General features: G+C 34.9%; 2 protein-coding genes across 3 annotated transcripts; one reads left to right on the top strand and one right to left on the bottom strand.

Annotated features, from left to right (window-relative positions):
- Positions 1 to 220: 220 nt before the first annotated feature.
- Positions 221 to 12257, top strand: LOC141403027 (uncharacterized). Its single transcript, XM_073985160.1, has 2 exons — positions 221 to 793; positions 12192 to 12257. Exons 1-2 carry the CDS (start codon positions 260 to 262, stop codon positions 12255 to 12257), a joined length of 600 nt encoding a protein of 199 aa, XP_073841261.1. The 5' UTR covers positions 221 to 259.
- Positions 11910 to 18770, bottom strand: Herc4 (HECT and RLD domain containing E3 ubiquitin ligase 4). 2 transcript variants are annotated; one of them, XM_073981053.1, is made up of 15 exons: positions 18290 to 18770; positions 18053 to 18218; positions 16661 to 16897; positions 16026 to 16603; positions 15785 to 15945; positions 15451 to 15712; positions 15067 to 15381; positions 14833 to 15006; positions 14632 to 14751; positions 13648 to 13782; positions 13125 to 13585; positions 12976 to 13063; positions 12780 to 12917; positions 12598 to 12711; positions 11910 to 12533 (listed from the first exon to the last, which is right to left on the bottom strand). In XM_073981053.1, the coding sequence occupies exons 1-15, from the start codon at positions 18356 to 18358 to the stop codon at positions 12381 to 12383; spliced, it is 3171 nt and encodes a 1056-aa protein (XP_073837154.1). In that variant the 5' UTR covers positions 18359 to 18770; the 3' UTR covers positions 11910 to 12380. The 2 variants fall into 2 exon arrangements, with proteins under 2 accessions (XP_073837154.1, XP_073837153.1); XM_073981052.1 differs by having other exon boundaries at positions 18032 to 18218; positions 18290 to 18760.
- Positions 18771 to 21180: the final 2410 nt, after the last annotated feature.

The following is a 21180-nucleotide window of genomic DNA, read 5'->3' as shown; positions in this document are numbered from 1 at the left end:
AGATTACGATCATCCTACAATGAAGTTCAAGGATCTACGAAAGGAAGATTTGAAGAAGGAGCTAAGTAAGTTGGAGTTGTGTTCTACTGGCAACAAGGCCGAACTACAAAAACGCTTGTTGGAAGAGTTCGAGCGCCGTGGAATGAACATCGACGAATATGAGTTTGATATTAGAGATGAAACTTCAGGCGCGGTTCCGAGTTATACGGAGGTTGCAAAAGTTATTGCAGTAACGTTGGCGAAGGAATTTAGTAAGAGAATGGAAGAGGAATCTATTGCAATAAATGAAAGCTTCAAATGTCTGACGGAGGAATTCGACGAAAAATTGGAAGAATTAGAGGCAAAAATCAGCGAAAGACTCGATAATATTACGCAAGTTATTGGAAAGCGATTCGAGGTTATGGAAAACCATTTAAAGAAATTGGATAGGCAATTTCTGGCCCACGACGAGAAGATTGTGAATCTGGAAAAGAAAATGTCTGAACTGGAAATCAAAGGAGGACCAGTGCGAGTTATTGATAACACTCTGAAAATCAAGCCTCCTGAATTCGACGGATCTACATCGTTTGATGTCTTCAAATTACAATTCGAGGCGGTGTCTTCGAGAAATTCGTGGAACGACAACGACAAGGCGGTACGACTACTTATGGCATTGAAGGGCGGTGCTGCTGACGTATTACAGAATATTCCCGCCGCTTCTAGAAACAACTATGGAGACATAATTGCAGCTCTCGAACTAAAGTACAGTGGCGGACATAAGCAAGAGACAATGGTGAAACCTCAGGCTTGCAATGTGCGGAAGCTGGAAGTTGAGGACAACCATCCTCAGACCGTTGTCGAACTAATGAAAGATGCACTAATGCAGGTAATAGATAAAGTGAAACGAAGGGCTGGCAAAACGAGAAGGACTTGCTACAACTGTCGGAAAGCTGGACACATTGCACGAGAATGCAGATTGCAACGACCAAGGACCAGATCCGCCTCACCGCCTTTGAAAATCGAAGACCAACCGGTGGCCAAGAATCTGGAAAGAGAGACATTAGGTGAATCAAATAAAGTGAATTCCGTCAATCACGAGGCGCCGCTGGCAGAGGACGAAAACGATGGCCCCACAATCTCTATAGCCATAGTCCAGCAGGAGAATCAAAACCTAACGGCTAAAGGCTTCATCAATGGTGTACTGCGTACCTTGACATTGGACACCGGTGCAACAAAGTCTATTATTAGACCGGATTTGGTAAAAGGGAAGGTATTGCCGTTAAATGGAGTCAAATTGAGGACGGCCACAGGCGAGACTACAACGGTTCATGGAAAGGCTGAGCATGGGTAGAAAATCTGTAAATTTCGATTTTATAGTGGCCGATATTGTGGACGAAGTTATACTTGGTGTAGACTTCATGATTGCCTTCGATATAAACCTGGACATAAAGCACCGTGTGATGACTTGGTCCAATGTGGAAATACCGATTAATGTAGGCTACAAAGAGAAGAAAAGCATGTGTCGCCCTAGCGCAGAATCTGACGAAATCGCTGTAGATGTCCGTACGCTGAAGGTGGAAGCCGCCGAAAAATGGCCAGTACGAAAGCGGAAAAATCTCGCAACGAGGAGGAAAACGTCCATCGAAAAGCGGCCGTACAACAAGGAAGGACAAGTCCGATGAAGACCAGGTGGCACTTAGGAAGGTGACCACAAAGAAAGAAGGTATAACGTCAAGATTCCTGGAGAGAAAGCAACGTCCAGAAGAGCAGAAGTCCAAAGCTGACGCAGTAGAGGGTACATCTAAATCGGTTGCCACCACTACGGAACGAGAACTGCGTCTAGTCAAGAGGAACAGGCTTAAGCGGGAGGCAGTGTTACCAATGCCCATACCACAGAGAGGGAACTGTGCCTATTCGGGACGAACAGGCTTAAGCGGGAGGCAATGTTACGAATGTAACTGATAGGTTTAAGTTAGTTTAGTTTAATTTCCGTTAATTTAAAAACTTGAATTGTAACGTAAAGTTTTTATTACGCAGTTTAAGCAACAACAACTACCATGTAGAACTCTCTTCATTATTCTGGATGTTACTTTACCTTTCATTAATGTGCTTTTATTTTGTTTTGCCATAATCATGTAATTATTGTTTAGTTTGTTACTTCTTTGCACTTGTTTGTTGTTGTTACGTCATTACTGTGCTTGTCGTCCAATTGTATTTCCCCATGTATGTGAGTATGGTTGTTCGCTTAGTGCGAATGTGCGTCTGTGTGTTCGCTGCACAGATTCGAGATGTTGCCATATGTGTTCTGGAGGACTCTAGAACAGGGAGACTTTGGACTATAAATACCGGGGAAATGGCAATGACGGAGTAGTTGTGAACTTTATACCGAAGTGTAAACATCGACTAGTAAAGAAGTAAAGTAAAGCTGTGTACTTAGCTATAACAGTCAGCTCCGAATAAGTGTGATAAATTAAATAAAGCATTGTAGAAACGTAATCTGAAACGAACCCTGTTTTATTTGGTGCAAATCGTATCGGGAAATAAAACAACGTCTACACGGAGATTAGTTAAACCTAATTCCGTAACAATATAAACATGGCCTTATTGAAACATTTTTAAAATCATTTTCATATTTTGTTGTAGTAATTTTTATTTATTTGTGTTTTAATACAAAAGATGTCGACTACTGGTACATGCCGGAGTTAGGAGCACTTACCCTACATGTCGGACTTAGGAGCACTTACCCTATTTTGTGGAGTATATCTTCTTCTTCTTTATTTGCGGATCCGTTATTCGGATATAAAGCGATCATACTATAGTATACATTACATTTATATATATCAACTGTACATGTTCTGTTATTTTATTTTATGAAATTATTGACAGCTCTCGATTTTTAGCAGCATGTAGCAGATTTGTTTCATCTCTGTATCCTGTCCACTCTTGGATGTTACTTAGCCAGTATATCTCTCTTCTGCTTCTTGGTCGTTGTCCTTCTATGTTGCATTTAATAATGCATTGTATAAATCTGTATTTGTCATTTCTCATCAGGTGTCCAAGGTATGCGATTTTTCTCGATTTAACCGTGGGTAAGAGTTGTCTGTCGACATGCATTCGTCTGAGAACTTCTTGGTTTGAAATGTGCGATGCTTCAATTCTTTTTTGATCTGCACTTTTTATTGTCCAATTTTCTACGGCATATAATAGTATAGACCAGATATAACATTTGACGATTCTTATCATGGTTGAGAGACTTAATTCGTGATTTGTAAGTGATTTTTGTATTTAAACCAGTAAGGAAACGATCAAAGTCGGGCGGGGCCGACTATATGATACCCTACACCACTGTGAATATTTATTTATTTATTTCATATAATGCAATTTTAAGCCCAATGGCCGATTACAATTAAATAGCAGATTGAACTACTCCATGATGATAATTATAAAAATATTAATATCATAAAAATAAGTTATAATTATGATTTAATCTTTGAATATGACGTACATTGAATGTTTGGCAAGTAAATAACTACTCTGTTATATATAATTCAGAATAATCTATAATTATAATTGAATATGAGGTAGCGTTTAATGCTTTGCAAGCAAAATATGTATATAAAAAAATTAACATAGTTTAAAATCATAAAAATTAAAAAAGAAAAACATTGTTCATGTACAATCAAACATAAAACATGTAGACATTTAAATTTATTTTACGGCATGTGGAAAATAGTGTATCAAAATCGATGTTTGGTTTGTTGTTGTATTAGGTTATAATGTGAGAAAAATAGTTCAACACTGGATTTTTAGTTGCAAAGTTTAGAGCTAGTCTTAATAATATTTATTATAAATATGGATCTTCACATTTAAGAGTGTATGTTATATGCATGGTACAATAATACAGGTAGCATTACACACACTCCAAATTTCATCGAAATCGGACATATATAGCGTGTTTGGTACAGAAAATACGTGAAATCGGCCCAAAATATATATAGGAAATATGAATATGAACCGATTTCGATATAATTTGAAACACTTATTTCTAGACCGAATTAAGTCAAACATTCCAAATTTCATAAAAATCGGATGTATATAGCGTGTTTGATACAGCAAATACGTCAAATCGGCCGAAAATATACAGTTGCGTTCAAAATAATAGGAGCGCCCATACAAAAAAAGAAATATGTAAAAAAAACATGGTTAAACTTACCCATTTTGGTTTATTTTAAATTTGTTTAACATTGTTGACATCCCAACAGTTAATTCATCAGCAGAAATGTGACAATCTGCTTTAAATTATTTACTGTTTACACCAACATTATAAATCGTGTTTAAAGTTTTTGTTCAAAAAAATAGGAGTGTGGAAGAAAAAGGACGATAAAAATAGTTTTAGTTGAGTTTAGGATCAAAGTTGTCAATATTTTAGTTAACAGTAGTAAATCCAATAGATTTTATGAGATTTGATTGTTGTTTGAAAACAAAAGTCCTTTGGAGGTAGCCAAAAACAGGCGATTGTCCTTGCAGAATTTTTTTCCATATTTTGAGCAACTCAATGGATTTTGTAGACAAAAGCTTTAACGATTAGATTTGTTTAATGCTATGGATGTTATCTCTAACAATATATAATGATTGGTATCCCATAAATTTGTGTATTTTGATCCTTCATCCAAGTTTAAGACAGTTTACATTAGCCCTTAAGGTAAGGATCGGCCAAAAAAAGCGTATTTATAAGGAATTTATTCCCCAACCAAGTAATATTTGGAAGACCTTAGGGTGCTAACCTTGTGTATGCAATCAATTTCGCTTCTATTCAAAAAATGTTTAAAACGTGAACGGTTGAAATGTACTTTGAACCATTTAGTGATAGGCAGGCTGGGATTGCACTATGGTTGGTATACGCCGTAATATATTTTTCAATATAAACTTACGTTTTTCACTCAAAAATACTTCATTTAGGTTAGTTTCATTAGAAAACTGTTTATTATACGATGTAAACCCTAATAAAAATAATCTTAGGCCAGCTTCAAAAGTTTGTCTTTAAAGTTTCCTTCTCAACAAAGCGTTTTGAAAAATGTCTCATATGTGCCAATCATCCAATTATTCAAAAATGAACCATATAATCAATTCTGCGTGCAGTTAAGATGCTAAGGACCTCAAAACATCACTTGGTCGAGAAATTAATGACTTATAGATACTCTTTTTTAACCGATCCTTACGTAAAGAGTTAATGGAAACCGGCTTTAACTTGGCTCAAGGATCAAAATACACGAATTTCCGGAATACCGATCATTATATATTGTTCGGATAACAGCCAGAGCATCAAAAAACTCTTAATCACCAAAGTTCTGTCTACAAAATTGATTGAGTTACCCAATAAGTGCTCAATTTATGGAAAAAATCGCTGCAAGGACAATCACCTGTTTTTAGGCTACCTCCAAAAGAACTTTTGTTTTCAAACAGCCATCAAATCTCACAAAATCTATTGGATTCACTATTGTCAACTAAAATATAGACAATTTTGTTCTTAAACTCAACTAAAAATATTTTTATTGTCATTTTTCTTCCGCACTCCTATTTTTTGAACAACAAATTTGAAGGCGATTTATAATGTTGGTGTAAACAGTAAATAATTTAAAACAGATTACCACATTCCTGCTGATGAATAAACTGTTGGGATGTCAACAATGTTAAATAAATACAAAATAAACCAAAATTGGTAAGTTTAACCATGTTTATTCGACCATTCCCTTGGTGTGAATGAGCACTCCTATTATTTTGAACACAGCTGTATATGGGAGCTATATCCAAATCTGAACCGATTTCGGTACAATTTGGCATACTTATTTCTTGACCGAATTCAGTCACACATTCAAAATTTCATCAAAATCGGACGTATACAGCGTGTTTGGTTCAGCAAATACTTCAAATCGGCCGAAAATATATATGGGAGCTACATCCAAATCTGAACCGATTTTCATCATAGGAAGGGCTAAAAAAATTGTAGTCCCCAATTTTCTGCTGAATCGGACAAAAAATGCGACCTGTACGTTGCGAACGAAAATACATGGACATCTTCATCACTCGGCGCTTTATTTCGTTTGAAATATTCCATTGGTAGTTTATTGAAACGCCAAGGTATTTAAAAGTTTTTAAACGTTCGACAAGTTCATCTTTAATACTTAGTGGCGTTTCATAACTTGCATCCTTCCGACTAACAATCATGTATTTTGTCTTTTTTATATTTATTTTGAGGCCATATGTATTACTTACGTACGTGAGCTGGTCTACAAGTTGTTGTAGCCCAGATATACTGCCGGCAATAATTGTGGTATCATCAGCGTACCGTATGTTATTTATAATTTTACCCTGAACTCTTATTCCAATTCGTTCTCCTTCGATTGATTCATGAAATATTTTTTGGGAATATATATTAAAGAGGAGTGGTGATAGTATGCATCCTTGCCGGACTCCTTTTGATATGGGAATGTCGTCAGTCAGGTCACCATTTATTTCGATTCTTGTAGTTTGGTTCCAATATAGATTCTGTGTGCACCTAATTTCGCTTTCTTCTGTTCCTATTTTCCTCAGTATATTAATCAATTTGTCGTGTTGGACGGTATGTCAAATGTCTTTTCATAATCGATAAAGCATATATAAACATCTTTGTGGACATATCTGCCTTTCTGTGCAAGTAATTGGATGGATAGTAGGTAGTCTGGTACCCATACCTTCCTTGAATTGGTTATGGTCATGTTAAGGTGCAACTTGTACAGCTCGTGATTCGTATGACGCAAAGTTGTCCAGAATCGTGTTTACTGGCCTGTTGCTTGTAAGGTTTGAATGGGTCAATATATTTTTATAATTTTTACATATGTATTTAGATATCGCACCTGTGTAACCAAAGGGTCGTAACTCAAAATTTCGAAATTTCCAGTTTTCATTAAGAAAATGATACATAATCAACTCCAAATTTTCATAGTTTTAATATTACCGACAATTGTCGGTATCTAAAAAAACTAGTTAGAGAATCGCACTGCTGAACTGTAGTGCGATTCCCTAATTTTTATACCCTCAGCCTTTAGGCTATGAAGGGTATATACACTTTCATACGGGCAAAATGTGCCTCATCGAAATAATGGTTTTAGACCCCAAGTATGTTTGGACGAAATGTGTTTCAGACAATTTGGAGTCGATTGAGCAATGTCCGTCCGTCTGTCTGTCTGGCTGGCTGGAGCGCACGATAACTCTCGAAGGGATGAACCGATTCGGTTCAAATTTTGGCTTTCGTAATATTTTGTCCAAACTTAGTTCAAGTTCAAAGATGAGCTATATCGGTCCACTCCTTCCGGTACCTCCCCCACAAAAGTTCGGAAATGTTCGGAAAATTTGTACGCACGATAACTCTTGAAGGGTGTAACCGATTTGGTCCATACTTTGCCCATCGTGGAGCGTATACCAGCCTTAGATCAGGTTTTAATATGGACTCAATCGGTCCACTCCGTCGGGTACCTCCCACACAAAATTTTGGAAAAGTTCAGTTTAGGAACATCTCTCGAATCGCTTTGATTTTTGCTTTAGCAACTTGTATTCACTGCCCTCCATACGACGGTATAAATTTCATCAGGGGCAAGTCCATACTTCCTGAGAAAATAGCCTGAAAGTTGCAAAAAACCCCTATGACACCGTGTGAGGAGGTTGGAGGGCAAAATAACTCTCGAACAGGTCTGCCGATTCGGTCCAAAGTTTGGCCTTAGTAATATTTTGTCCAAACATAGTTTAAGTTCGAAGATAAGCCATATCGGTCCACTCCTTGAGGTACCTCCCCCACAAAAGTTCAAAAATGTTCGGAAAAAATTTTCGTACGGTAACTCTTGAAGGGAGTGGCCGAATTGGTCTAAACTTTACACATCCTAATATATATACCAGATAAAGATCAGGTTCAAATATGGACTATATTTGTCCACTCCATCCGGTAACTCCCACACAAAATTTCGGATAAGTTCACTTTAAGGCCTGATATCGAATCACTTTGATTTTTGTTGAAGCAACTTGCATTCGCTGTCTCAATTACGATGGTAAAAGTTTTTTTATGGGCAAGTCCATACTTCTTGAGCAAATAGCCGGAAGAGTGTAAAAACCCCCTATGGCACCATATGTTGTGGCTGGAGATCCACTTCTATAACGGTCAATGTCGATCCATTCCTCTTAGTATCTCCTCCGCAAAACTTTTGATCTTTAATCCTAATCAATATACACAGGCTGAGGGTATATCTCTGTCGGCAAAGCCGACTGATACTTTTTCACTTGTTTGAGTTACCGACAAAAATCGGTAAAATTAAAATGCTTATTATTTCGGTTATTAACGAAATTTTTCGGTAAGTTAGCAACCAATAAAACGTTGTAATATTCCACCCATAGAAAGAGTGATGTAAACTTTTGTTTGAACTTTTCATTCATAAATTTGCGTCTTAAATTCACCTACTCAAACCCGAAAACTCAAAAAAGTTCGAAGACGATTTTTGGGAAAAAGAATGACAATATCTTCTCGGATATTTTTTTCTGAGGATATAGTTCCCATCATAAACTAACCCTATGTAGACTTTTGTCAGAACAAAATATTTGCGAAGTATTTTTTTTTTTGGCATTTTATATTGAGTTTCTTAGTTACCACACTCAATTCGAACATACTCGATGAGAGCATTCCGTCGTCTATAAAATCATTAGTCTATGCGGTTACTCAAAAAATGAGTTAACTATTAGAGTATCCAAAATTGAATGAATATAACTTTAATTTAGAGGATTTAGATGGACAAAATGGGAAACGGTTAAATCCTAAATACTGCAAAGGCAAGGAATTCATCAAATTAACAGCCTGTTTCTGTATGTCTATAAGAAAATAAATATGTACGAAATACTACCAAGCTCAAGTGTGTTTTCAAATTTCTTTTTGTTTTGAAGCAAAGCAAATGTAATAATATTTCGACAACCAAAGTTTGGGTGTGTTTCATTCGCACACATTTTCGTTTCGACATTCAGAAACAGGCTGTAAAAGGTGTGATGTTGTATTATGCTGAAGAAGAAATGCCACTTAAATGGACATTCCAGGAGATAACGAGCCAAAACATGTGTCGAAAGTGGTTATGGAGGGATTCCAAAACAATTCAAGGATACGCAATGAAATATTGATTTACCTAGTTTTTTTGTTCCTTAAATTGTTTTCTTTTTTTAATTTTACGTTTTTTAATACGTTTGTATTTTTTCAATAATAATGATAAGGATATAAATAAATAATAAATAAATTTATAACATTGTTTTTTTTTTTTAATTATCGTTTTAAAAATGTACTGCGAGGGTGCGTAAATTTTTGCCGATACTGTAGGGTCTAACAGCAGACTGCCACTTTGTCTGAAACCTTGCTCGGATTTGAACATCTCGAAAGGTTATTTTCTAAATTTTCTGCTGGTCTTGCATTCTTAATCATTTCAGTGTCAAAAATAATTTCTGCATATGTAAAAACATTGCTAAATTTCAAATATATTCGACAAATGGACTGTGAGGGCTAATGTTACCCTTTATGGTCACATCGATATTTCAGTAATTTTAATCTGAAATATGTCATTGAATGCACTCAGGAAGGCAGTGTTAAAGTCCACAAATATGCGATTTTGTCTGATATAGGTTTTATTCAAAGTTGATATACGTTTCGAAGTAACTTTACGATGTAAAAATATTCGACCAAATTTCAGATCAGGTTTTTTTACTCTTTTAGTCCATATACCCATGAACTTGCCGTCAAGAAAAATGTACTGTCGGTATAGAGAACGCGAGGACCACATTCTACGAACATTCTCAAAAATCAGCCCGATCATGAATATCAATTCCACGTGAGTTTTCTCACTCTTTCCTTTACACTGCAACGGCAGAGAGCCACAACGGGGAGCTGATATTCATAATCGGTCTGAATATCTCAGACATGTCCATAAACTACACGTGAGCGAACAATTTTAAAATTTTATGTTGAAGGTACTTGACCGACATAGTTCATATTCGATCCTGATCAATGTATGTCTGGAAGAAATATTCAACCTTATTCTGAACGTAAATTCCTCGTGAGTTTTGTCTCTCTGCCGTTTCAACTTAAAGGAGAGAGTGAGAAAACCCGCTGGGAAATTACGTTCAGAATAATCCCCTTTGCGATGTGCAAAGTTCCTATTAAATCGGTCACTTCCTTCGAGAGTTATCGTTCCCATCATTTTAGCGAAAACAGTTGAACATTTGTGGGGGAGACAACAGAAGTAGTGTTTGTAAGTTTGGACAAAATGTTAGGTGATCCATAGTTTGGACCAAATCGAAAGTCATCGGACACACAAAAACCAAAAAAAGAAAATACCAGTAATCCACATTTCTACAATATCTGCATTGTTAACTGCTACAAACATATTTTATTTATGTTAAAACTTTCCGACATTATTGATATGTATCTCTAACCCCCCGTTTACACATGCAAGTGACAGTTCGAAAAACACCAATACACTCACACATATTCACTGCCACACCAACTAACAACCTCACTGCCGACAAAATTTCCTTGTCAGTAATCAATGTAAGTGCTTTGAAAGTAACATCAAATTTTTTTCCGAACGTTTACACATGCAAGTCTCAGTTCGAAAAAATTGAAGTTTCGACTATAATATGTATACACAACTGTCTGTAAGTTACTTGCATGTGTAATCATTGGGTAATGGCAACAAAACAAGTATCCAATATTATGGACTGCCAAATATTTGAACTTTGTAGAGACTTCCTGATAAATGGAAAGCAATGAAAAATTGGGAATAACTTAATTTAGTTTGAGAAATATCAAAAAAACCTACTAGTTTCAATAGTTTCAATACAAAGAGGAACTAAATTAAATCAAGTCGTTTGACTTTGAATCCTGCAGCATTATTATTTGCCCGTTTTATGGAAAACATCTCAACTGAAGATAACAGCCCTTAACATACATGTGTTGACATTACAAACAAATCAGATACCATATTGACTTTGTAAGACATGCTAAGGGCACTCAAACAACCCTTTACTAGAAACACACTTGTATCATACCGGTCGGGTCGCCGCCGGTTCCATGATGGGATGCTGCAAAGAGTTCTTATTATGCATGAAAACACGTGTTTCTTTGAAGGATATCAAAGTAAATTTCAAACAATTAATGGAAAAGCGCATGCGCTTCATGGATGGAGGTAATGAAGTTTTATAAGGATGACGTAGTGTACATAGTTCATGAAATTATGTATTAAATTAAATTCGAATTGGAGTACAAAGACTTTGCAATCTTATAGATGCAGTATATTAGTCTATTATTTTTTTGTACACCAGACGTTTCGCTGCCTTAACCTTCGAAAAGGATTTTGTAGATTGAGATTCCGAGGATCTTTTTATGTTAGTAGGTGACAAAAGAAGATTTGGAAGCTTCCAATCTACATTTTTTGGCGGTTATAGTGGGCTTAATTATTCCACTAATCTGCACCAAAAACATAATTCTTTTGTAAGAACTCCACTTGGTTTTGATCCAAAAAAACAAAATATATTTTTTATGGATTTCCTACCCAAATATTTTCCATTTGATCCAAACACATTAATATATTAAAATTTATGGCGATCGGTTAAGGTTAATCCTTGCTAACCTAGCGATCTTTGTTTCCACAGTAATTTGTATGGGGCAAAAGGCACATTTCCACCAAAATTCTCTAAATGCCACAGTTATGGTGCGATTGATGAAAAAAACTTTACCAGTTCATTATTGTGGCTAAAAAATGATTTCTACAAAAAATTTGAAAATCGTATAGGATTTTGCTGCTTTTATATTTTTTAGCTATCACTTATACTTACCACAATATTTTCCAACTAACTCAATATAAAACAAGACATTTTGTCATTTTCGTCATTAAAACCCGAATTATTCTTATCCAAATAAATTTATTTCCATTTTAATGTTCCTTATCAGTCATGGCATGTTTCTATGAATAACTCTTACTTTTGTTCCAAGGCATTTCAAAGTCAGGTGGCTATCTTTCTATTAATATAGAGATTTTTTTGCAAATATGCAGTTTAACCTATATCCGTTAACAATAAGTCTAATCCGCATTATTGCAATGCAAACAATCAACGACAACTGTTCATGAAAAAGTTCAATTTTTGACTCATTTCAGCATAATCACAGCAAAACGGAGTTGACAAGTAAACAAAAACAATTGCAAGAATTAACTAATGAATGATTTAACATGGTAAATGTTATGCATAAATAAAATAAAATCAGTGTAGAGTGAAAAAAACTTATAAAATTAACATAATCTATTACCGCAACAAATTTCTTACATTAGGGTGTACTAAGCAGATCATTATACAAGACTGAAACCCTGAGTTTGTTGTATAGCCTGCATTAGCTTGTATTTTAATCGTTCTTTTGTTTTATATCGAGGCAGGTCGAGGAGATTGAAACAGGTGTGGGCTACCGGTAAGAATTTGTCATCATTGGTTGGCTGTATAATGATCTAATAAACGAAACATAATAATAGTATTGAGAGAAAATAATGCAAATATCATTATATAGTTCACCTTAATTGCTTTCATTCCTTGTATGGGTATGCGGTCGCTGCCTGTTAGATACAGCAAAAATTTCTTTTTATCGGCAAGGGACATGTCGTGGAATATTTCCCAAAACCATTTAATCTGTAAAGTCATTGGAAAAGTTGATATTTGTATCGATATTCATACCGCTGTATAAGCATAATAATTACCGTATCATCACTAACTGAGTAACCATTTTTATATTCACAATTCAATTCTAAAGCTTTCCAGTCGTATTCTTCATTCCCCACTACCATGGCCATTAGCTCTTCTGGTCGGAAAATTTTTAAGACCCGACCCCAACATACCTTTAGGGAAAAATTAATTAATTTATTGTTTAAAAATGGTATATTAAATTATATTTACCTTCATAAAACCTTTTTGAAATGCCTTAAATTTGTCACACACAGCCTTATTAAATATGAAATCCACATATAGGTCAACAAATTCTTGCCTGTAAAATTATAATATGAGTTAAGCGAAATATTTTAATGTGAATTCTAAACAAAATAAACCTGTTTTCCTTAGTAACACTTATTTCGGCGCCATTTGGTTTAAGTGGTTCACTAGTACTTTCACCAAAAATATCTCTTGATATTTCAAAATGCAAGTCGAATGTTTCCTCAAAATCATCACCATCATAGTCAAGTATTTGTTGCATAGAATTAGCCAATGTTGGCGACAATTCACGCAAATCACTTAGATCGACATTTTCATCCAACAGCTTTTTGTACAAGGCCAAAGGAAAGGGTAAATTTATAATTGTGAAATTGTAAATAGCCAAACCACAAATTATGCCAATCAAGAAGTACATATCATCCGTTTCGAATGTCACATCTGCAAACCAGACTGCCCTCGAATCTTCGTATTCTTTGAACATTCCATATTTGGGATCAATGAGATCTTTTAGGAGTAACATGAAGAATTCTTTTCTCACTCCACCAGCATCTTCGGCTTCTTCACCACAAAATTTAACCTATAAAAATATTTTTTAGTGCATGTCGGTATTGGCAGAGGATTTGTGAATTATGAACGCACCTTCAGCGGCTTTTTTAGATCACTCTGGTTGTACTGCATAATTTCACGTAGTGTATCTTGAACTAGATTTTCTCTTGACACATTTAAAACGATGAATTGTTGTATGGGCTGACCAGTTAATAAACTCAATATGCTCTGCATAGAAAAAGATAATTAAATACATTACACGTACATATACAGTGTGAAACAATTTATCACATTTTCGTGCGTGGCGAAAGAGTTTTCAGCGTAAATTCTTCTTGTGGGTATGTATAATAAACAGTGGGCCTATTTTTTCCACGAACCCGATGGAACCTAATCTATTTTTGGAAGCAATATTATCTTCAAAACGGCTGATCCGTTCTAGAGCCATTGTGTTCTCCATTCAGCCCTGAATCGACTTCAAATTGTCTGAAACGGATTTCCTTCAATGATATGTTGGTTTAAGGGGTTACCCCTAGTTGTGCAGACCAAAAAACTCATTTTCATGATTTTTTTTTCAAATAAACTACAAATATGTTTAAGTAGTTCTTTCTTTCATAATTTTGACCGCTTTTTGCCCAAAAATCGGACAAAAAATTAAAAATTGTCTCTTTTTATGTATTTAATAAGCTCATCAAAATATATGAAGATCGGTCCATTAGTTTTCGAATTTTTGACACCAACTTCAAAAATAAAATTTCGAGAAAAACACAAGGGGTTCATTGCTTTTAACTGCCATATCTTAGGCAATATTTTTTTTCGATTTTTTTTTTTTTTTTTTTTTTTTTTTGAAAGGGATAAGTAGAGTTATCCCTTTAAACCATTACTTGGATGTGTTTAATTTTTAAGTGTATAAGCCACCACTGCAGTAGATTCTCTAGCAGAATTTGCATGCTTTATTTTAGATGAGTTTGGAAAATTGTCCATTTAAAAAATCTCCTTCCATTGTTTAAAAAAAAAATGCTAATGCTGCATTTGCGACACCCTGTATGTGAACTATAAAAACAACATTCCTAAACTTACATTCGATGTTGCCGTGTTCATGGCATGATGCATTTGTATGGCCTGATCAGTTTGTAGTAAAGTTGTCTTTGCAGCTGCATTGAAGATCATTGGATAATTACAAATGTTAAATGCATCAGGCTATATAAATAAATGTATGAAGAAAAAACTCATATTAATTCCAGTGAAAATTCGAAATATTTGGCTAATCATATTGCTTACCGTTTTATCGAATAACCAATGAATATAGTTCTGCTGGACATCAACATATTCTGATAATTCTGGCCAATGGAAGGTTTCATAACTTAGTTTTTCTTTACGCTCCTTGTTATTTATACAATGAAGAAACACAATCATATTTAAGGCAGCTATTAAATTACTATTGTATGTAACAAGCTATCGGGAGAGAACTGAAATTATTAACACGGAAAATTTGTATTTCAAATAACATATTACCCTTTTCCCACTTTCACTGCCCATATTTTGAGGTATTTTAAAACTGATAATATAGGCTATAACATCTTTATAGCTAGAAACCAAATGTTCAAACCAATCTATAGGTGTTTGTGACCACCATTTTGCCACAATTTTGCGTGGAATTTCATTCAGTTTAATCACAGCATTACTAAATGGTGCATGTAATTTGTCATAGTTTTTGGCATTTACAAACTCATGGTAGAGCGGTAGAATTAAGAATATACGCAGTGTTTCAACATCGGCCGGTGATGACACCAGGGAACTCAACAAATCATTAGTTATCTTTTCCCAAATCTGTAATGTAGATACAAAAACACATATAACTGATGTACCATATATGTATGTGGCAATATCCATTATTACCAATGTCTTGAGTGTTTCATGTTCAACCTTTCTTAAATAGTTAAATGCATTGACTGCTGTTTTCAAATTAACACCATGATGTTTTGAGGTGCAACAAAAATGTTGATCATCCTCCAATAAAAAGGAACCATTCAAACAGGCTTGACTCTTGAATATCAATTCAACGAAAGTCAGTAGATCCATGTCCATGATACTATCACGTTCGATATCTGCACATTTTTTAGCAGTTTCTTCCGTTAATGTAAGGACTTGAGTTTTTTCGCTTTTTCAATAATTCAAGTTGTTATATTTTCAAAGATTGGTATTAGCTTAATTGAGAACAATAATTACTTACTCGTATAATCGGCAATCTACGGCTGGAATTTTATCTTCATAAGATGTACATGTGACTAGAGAATGATCACCCCCAGAAAATATTTGTTTTATTATGTAACAATTATTGTCATTATTGTCTTCTATATGATTTTGGATTAAAGATTGACCACTGGGTGAAACCTAAGAAAAAGATTTTTTTTTAAGAAAAGTATGATGTTTTAATATCTCTGCAACTAGCATTTTATAAAAAAGATAATTACCCAAGGTCCTAGAACCACTTGCGGCACAGGGGAACTATTATTTACCCTTATGCCTAATTGGCCAGCACAACCCAAACCAAACCCATATACACGTCCACGAGATGGTACCAATGCCAAAGTGTGCCTAGTACCACAAGCTATTTGTGTTACTGTACTACCCATAAGTTCCACAACCATACGAGGCAATACTTCATTAGAATTACCACCATGTCCTAATTGACCATATCTGCCAGAACCACATGTAAAAACGCCTCCATCATTGGTTAGAAATACCGAGAACTCATCACCACATGTTATATAACGTACGCCCAAACTACGTAATGTCTTTAGCTGGGTGGGATAACACCTGTTGACATAATCATTAAGTCCTAGTTGTCCACAATCATTTCTACCCCAACCGAACACAGCACCAGATTTTGATATGACAAATGCATGATTACCACCACAGGCAATAAATGCTATAGGTATACCATTAAGAGCGCTCACCAGGCGTGGTGTATTTGAATGTACAACATCACTGGGGGACCCAAGTCCCAACTGACCATAGATGTTCGAACCCCAAGAATATAATTCCCCACCTGAAAGATAAATTCCATTGTATTTGTGCCGGGCTTCTTTTTTTGAATAATACTTACAACTGGTCAAGGCCAAACTGTGATTGTTTCCACATGCTATTTGTATAACAGTTTTTGAAACAAGATTTCGTATAATTTTGGGATTTGTAACAACATCTTGTCCATTCGCCAAACCAAGTTGACCATAGTCATTATGACCCCAACTGAAAAGCTGACCCCATTCACTTAAAGCTAATGAGTGGCGAGCTCCACAGCTTAAACGCGTTATAACATAGTTCTCCAATTCTTCAATTAATTCTGTTCATAAGGAGACGAAAATGATTAGTAAACATATCAATTAGACTGAAGCAATTTTTTCAAACACAGGACATATCCACCATGGGTGTTGCTTCATTAATAATTCCAATGATAAATAATAATAATTTAGGATATTAATACTAAGCATTAGTGAAAAAAATAAAAATAAAGTATGGGAACACACATTCCAAAATTTTACACATATCTCTCATATACTCAAAATGTGTTAAAACTGAAAAATCAAATTTGCAGAGAAGAAAGCGCGTTTAAAAGATTACCCAAAAAATTAAAAATGCATATTCGATCTTTTACAGAGAGCTAACCGAATAAAAGTGATAAATTTCTAGGCAAGGAAAATCATAGTTTTAAGTTTCTTGCAGGTGTGTAAATAAAGAAAACTATTCTTTGTTGATTTGAGTTAATGAGCTGTAAATCCTTTCCCTAAACCCAATAGTCAATACCTTGTTATGTTTTTTCGTGTATTAAATTTGGCACATAGCGTTCGCCGAGAGATAGTAGTTTGACTAATAATTTTGGTAGCGATGTAACTAGCAAATCCATCTAGGCTTCCATATCTAATCTGGTCATTCAAGAAATTACGTTGACCAATTGTTTTTACTAAAGTCTCCGAGAATAATAACAACCTTCAAGGTTACCTTGTACATCTGAAGGTCTCTCATTTGCTACTCAATGGAGACTTTCTGTTAACTATTTATTAAATGGTTAACTTAAATTTAGCATGAGCTGCAAAAAGAAAAATTAAACTTTATTTTTCTTCATCTACATTATGCAGTTATAGTCTGTGTATTATACTACTGCTGCATTTCACTTATTAGTCACAAAATCTTTTGTTTACTCTACTTCTTAAGAGATATAGCAGAAATTAAAACTTTATCGTAGTAACTTTCTTGGTATTCAGCTAATAGAAATTATGTTCCTCATACACGATTTTTACTTATTTTTTTTAGATATGTACATATATAATGAAAACTGTCATTTGTTACAGGGCAATTCCCTAAACTCATACACTCATTGCTAGTGCATTTGAAGTGTGTTCCCAGGAAAATGCATGCAAAATATCAAAAATATACGTTAATGAAATGAAGCACATTGCAGATGAGTTTAAGTACATACTAAATAGAGATAGCGACATACGTGGCCTTTTCGTTGGCAGTTCATGTCCCAACTGGCCGTTATCGTTACTTCCACAGGAATACACTTTTCCACTGGAGGTCAGGAATAAAGTATGCCAACGACCGCAGCTTACTTGTACAACACAGGAGTTTGGTGGGCTCCATGCCATTTTACGTGGTGTTAAAATCTATTTAAGTAGAAATGGTTTCTTTTATTCGAATGGTTCATTTTAATATTATTTTACGTTTCCACCCTCACCTGTTCATCTTCAATGCCTCCCAGACCCAACTCCCCGTGCGCAGTGTTGCCCCAGCAATAAATGGCCATTTCACGTTATCGCAAACAATGTTTGCTATGTTCCCTTTTTGATAAAATGCGGTTTTACAAAAATATTCCTGTATTCTTGAACCACGAAGCATTCGCTTTTTTATTATTTCGTATGTACGTTTCTAGAACTGCCTTCGACTTAAATATCTTAAATATGGTTGATGAAGTCTTTCGTTGTTTTGAGAAAAAATATTCTTTGTATTTTCTAGCTTTATTGGGGCTATTGTTCGTATAATATGCTAGTTCACATTATATTTTTATTAAACAATGGAATCCGAATCACGGATGAACACAAATTTAATTATTTTTAATAATAAAACAAAATAATTTAAGTTTTGCGAATTATTCTTGCTAAACTAATTAATTTTGACGTTTATTGCAGCCTTGCCACTATTGAAGATTATTCTCAACCTGGGAATTTTCTTGAAATTGGGAAAAAATATGTTGTCTGGGAAAAAGGGATAAATCGACCAAAATGTACATTTACCCAGAGATTACACATGCAAGTAACTTGCAGACAGTTGTGTATACATATTAAAGTCGAAACTTCAATTTTTTCGAACTGACACTTGCATGTGTAAACGTTCGGAAACAATTTGAAGTTACTTTCAAAGCACTTACTTTGATTACTGACAATGAAATTTTGTCGGCAGTGAGGTTGTTAGTTGGTGTGGCAGTGAATATGTGTGAGTGTATTGGTGTTTTTCGAACTGTCACTTGCATGTGTAAACGGGGGGTTAGACGGATGCCTAAATACGTCCGTATACAAAAAGTGTTCGTGGTGAAAAAAGTAGAACACATGTATGTATTCTTAAGCCCTAAACATTTGTGTCATTTCTGGTAGAAGAATAAAGAAAAATTTAAATTTGGCAGCAGTTTGTCCTTTATTCATCTACCAGGGGCTCAATTCTGTTTCTATGAAAATGTAAAATGAAAATTTTTACTGGTGTACCTAAATAACGACGGGACGTACACAAATATTTCACCTTTCTACCACAACAACGCTCTCTGAGCATCCGTATTACGCAAATACGTTGAATCCAAAATCACATTTAAATCACAAAATCCGCGACCGATACTTATACCCCGGTTACACATAACCGGATTAAGCCAGTGGGTTTGGATTTCAAATGTCAATTCCATAGCGCTGAAGTCAACTAAATTTTCTCGAAGTGGGTTAACCCGGAAAAAACTCTAGTGTTACCGTACTATTACTTAAATGTTTTCATTCGTAAAACAAATAATTTTCCTTTGCAATGAATTGTATTTCATGTTTTGTTGGGCTTTTGTTTTTAAAATACAAAACACACACATACAAACAAAAACGTTCTGTAAAAGTTAACTTTTTTCAACTTATAAAAATGTATACGCTAGACGTATTTCGGTAGTTCTCATAAGAATACATGTGTTCTACTTTTTTCACCACACACGCCCTGGGTATACGGACGTATATAGGTATGGGCCTTATAAACGAGAAAGCTGTCAAATGAAAACAAGTGGGAAAAGCGTTAAGTTCGGTCGGTCCGAACTTTATATACCCTCCACCACAAATTTCAGCCATTTCGGTGGATTAATGTGGCCACAACCTTCAAAATACCGAAAATCGGATGTTACCGTTCTATGGGGGCTATATGATGGCGCGGACCTATACCTACAAATTTCTGGGAGGGAAGTTTTATATCCCCAACGAAGACTAAATACCTATGAAAATTTTCATCTATCAAAATGACGTGGCAACTCATATGTCCATTTTTCATTTATAGCCCGTTTCCACGGTACGTCGTTCGTTCTCTATTCGTTGTTCGACCCATAACTACGAATAAATTACTTATTTCCCCACACAAAATTCTATGAACGAACGACGATTTTTCTACGTTGTTCGATTAGAAATACTCTCCGAACAACGATAAAATATGTCCCATCTCTAACAAATGAGAGAATTTATCGAAAAAATTAATTATGACATGTCTAAATTCAAAATTGAAAAAATTGTTGAAAACACAAAAATTTTTAGAAAAAAGGAAAAAGATGAATGGAAATTAATGAACTAAACATTTTATATAGATGCAGAAGGAAGATGGTTGTCTTTCCTTCTTAATTCCACACACATTTCTTGACCATTTGTTGAAAATCGCGTAAAAATCAGAAACAAAAAGGAAACAAATAACTGAAAGTCTGTATACACAAACACTGTTTTGACGTGCCTCTCTCTCTTTATATAAAAATATGTTGAAAATACAAAATTATTCAGAATTTATGGAAAAAATGAATGAAATGTGTGTAGTTAAATATAGAAGATACATTTGAAGGAAAGTCTATTGCTTTTCCTATTCATTTAATGCATATTTTATGTGTTTTCGGTTCAAATTTTCGTGAAAACATGGAAACAAAAATGAAGGAAATTTTGTTTATGTTTCTGTTAATTACGAATGGTGTCGTGGAAACGGGTTAATTCGTGTACGTCGTTCGACAGGCGAACAACGTAATTGAAACGCTCGTGTGAACATGACATTAGGGAGCGCTCTATTCGGCAATGTATTTTCGTATGCAGTTGAGAAATTTGCTCTGTTCCAGAACCTGCCAGAAGCTACTATTTTTTACTACGATAACATTTTTTCCTTTATGTTATCGGGAAAAATAGTAAAAATTAGTAGATTCTTGCAGTACTGGAACAGACCAATTAATTGTTAGAAGAAAACAATTTTACCAAAAAATGAAGGAAATAGAGCTCTGTTCCAGAACCTGCAAGAAGCTACTATTTTTTACTACGATAACATTTTTTCCTTTATGTTATCGAAAAAAAATAGTAAAAATTAGTAGAT

The sequence above is a fragment of the Musca autumnalis genome, unplaced genomic scaffold (genome assembly GCF_047663935.1).
Source record: "Musca autumnalis isolate F117 unplaced genomic scaffold, ASM4766393v1 scaffold_4, whole genome shotgun sequence".
NCBI classification, from domain to species: Eukaryota; Metazoa; Arthropoda; class Insecta; order Diptera; family Muscidae; genus Musca; species Musca autumnalis.
This window is presented reverse-complemented; position numbering and strand designations above follow the sequence as displayed.

Excerpts from the sequence above, each read along its gene's own strand:
- Herc4 (XM_073981052.1), bottom strand. The coding sequence starts at position 18,358 with ATGGCCATTTATTGCTGGGGCAACACTGCGCACGGGGAGTTGGGTCTG. Across the intron at positions 12,918-12,975 it reads TTCAAAAAGGTTTTATGAAG|GTATGTTGGGGTCGGGTCTT; the intron begins GTAAATATAATT and ends TTTTCCCTAAAG. Across the intron at positions 12,534-12,597 it reads AAGGAATGAAAGCAATTAAG|ATCATTATACAGCCAACCAA; the intron begins GTGAACTATATA and ends TTCGTTTATTAG.
- LOC141403027 (XM_073985160.1), top strand. The coding sequence starts at position 260 with ATGGAAGAGGAATCTATTGCAATAAATGAAAGCTTCAAATGTCTGACG. Across the intron at positions 794-12,191 it reads TGAAACCTCAGGCTTGCAAT|CATAATCACAGCAAAACGGA; the intron begins GTGCGGAAGCTG and ends GACTCATTTCAG.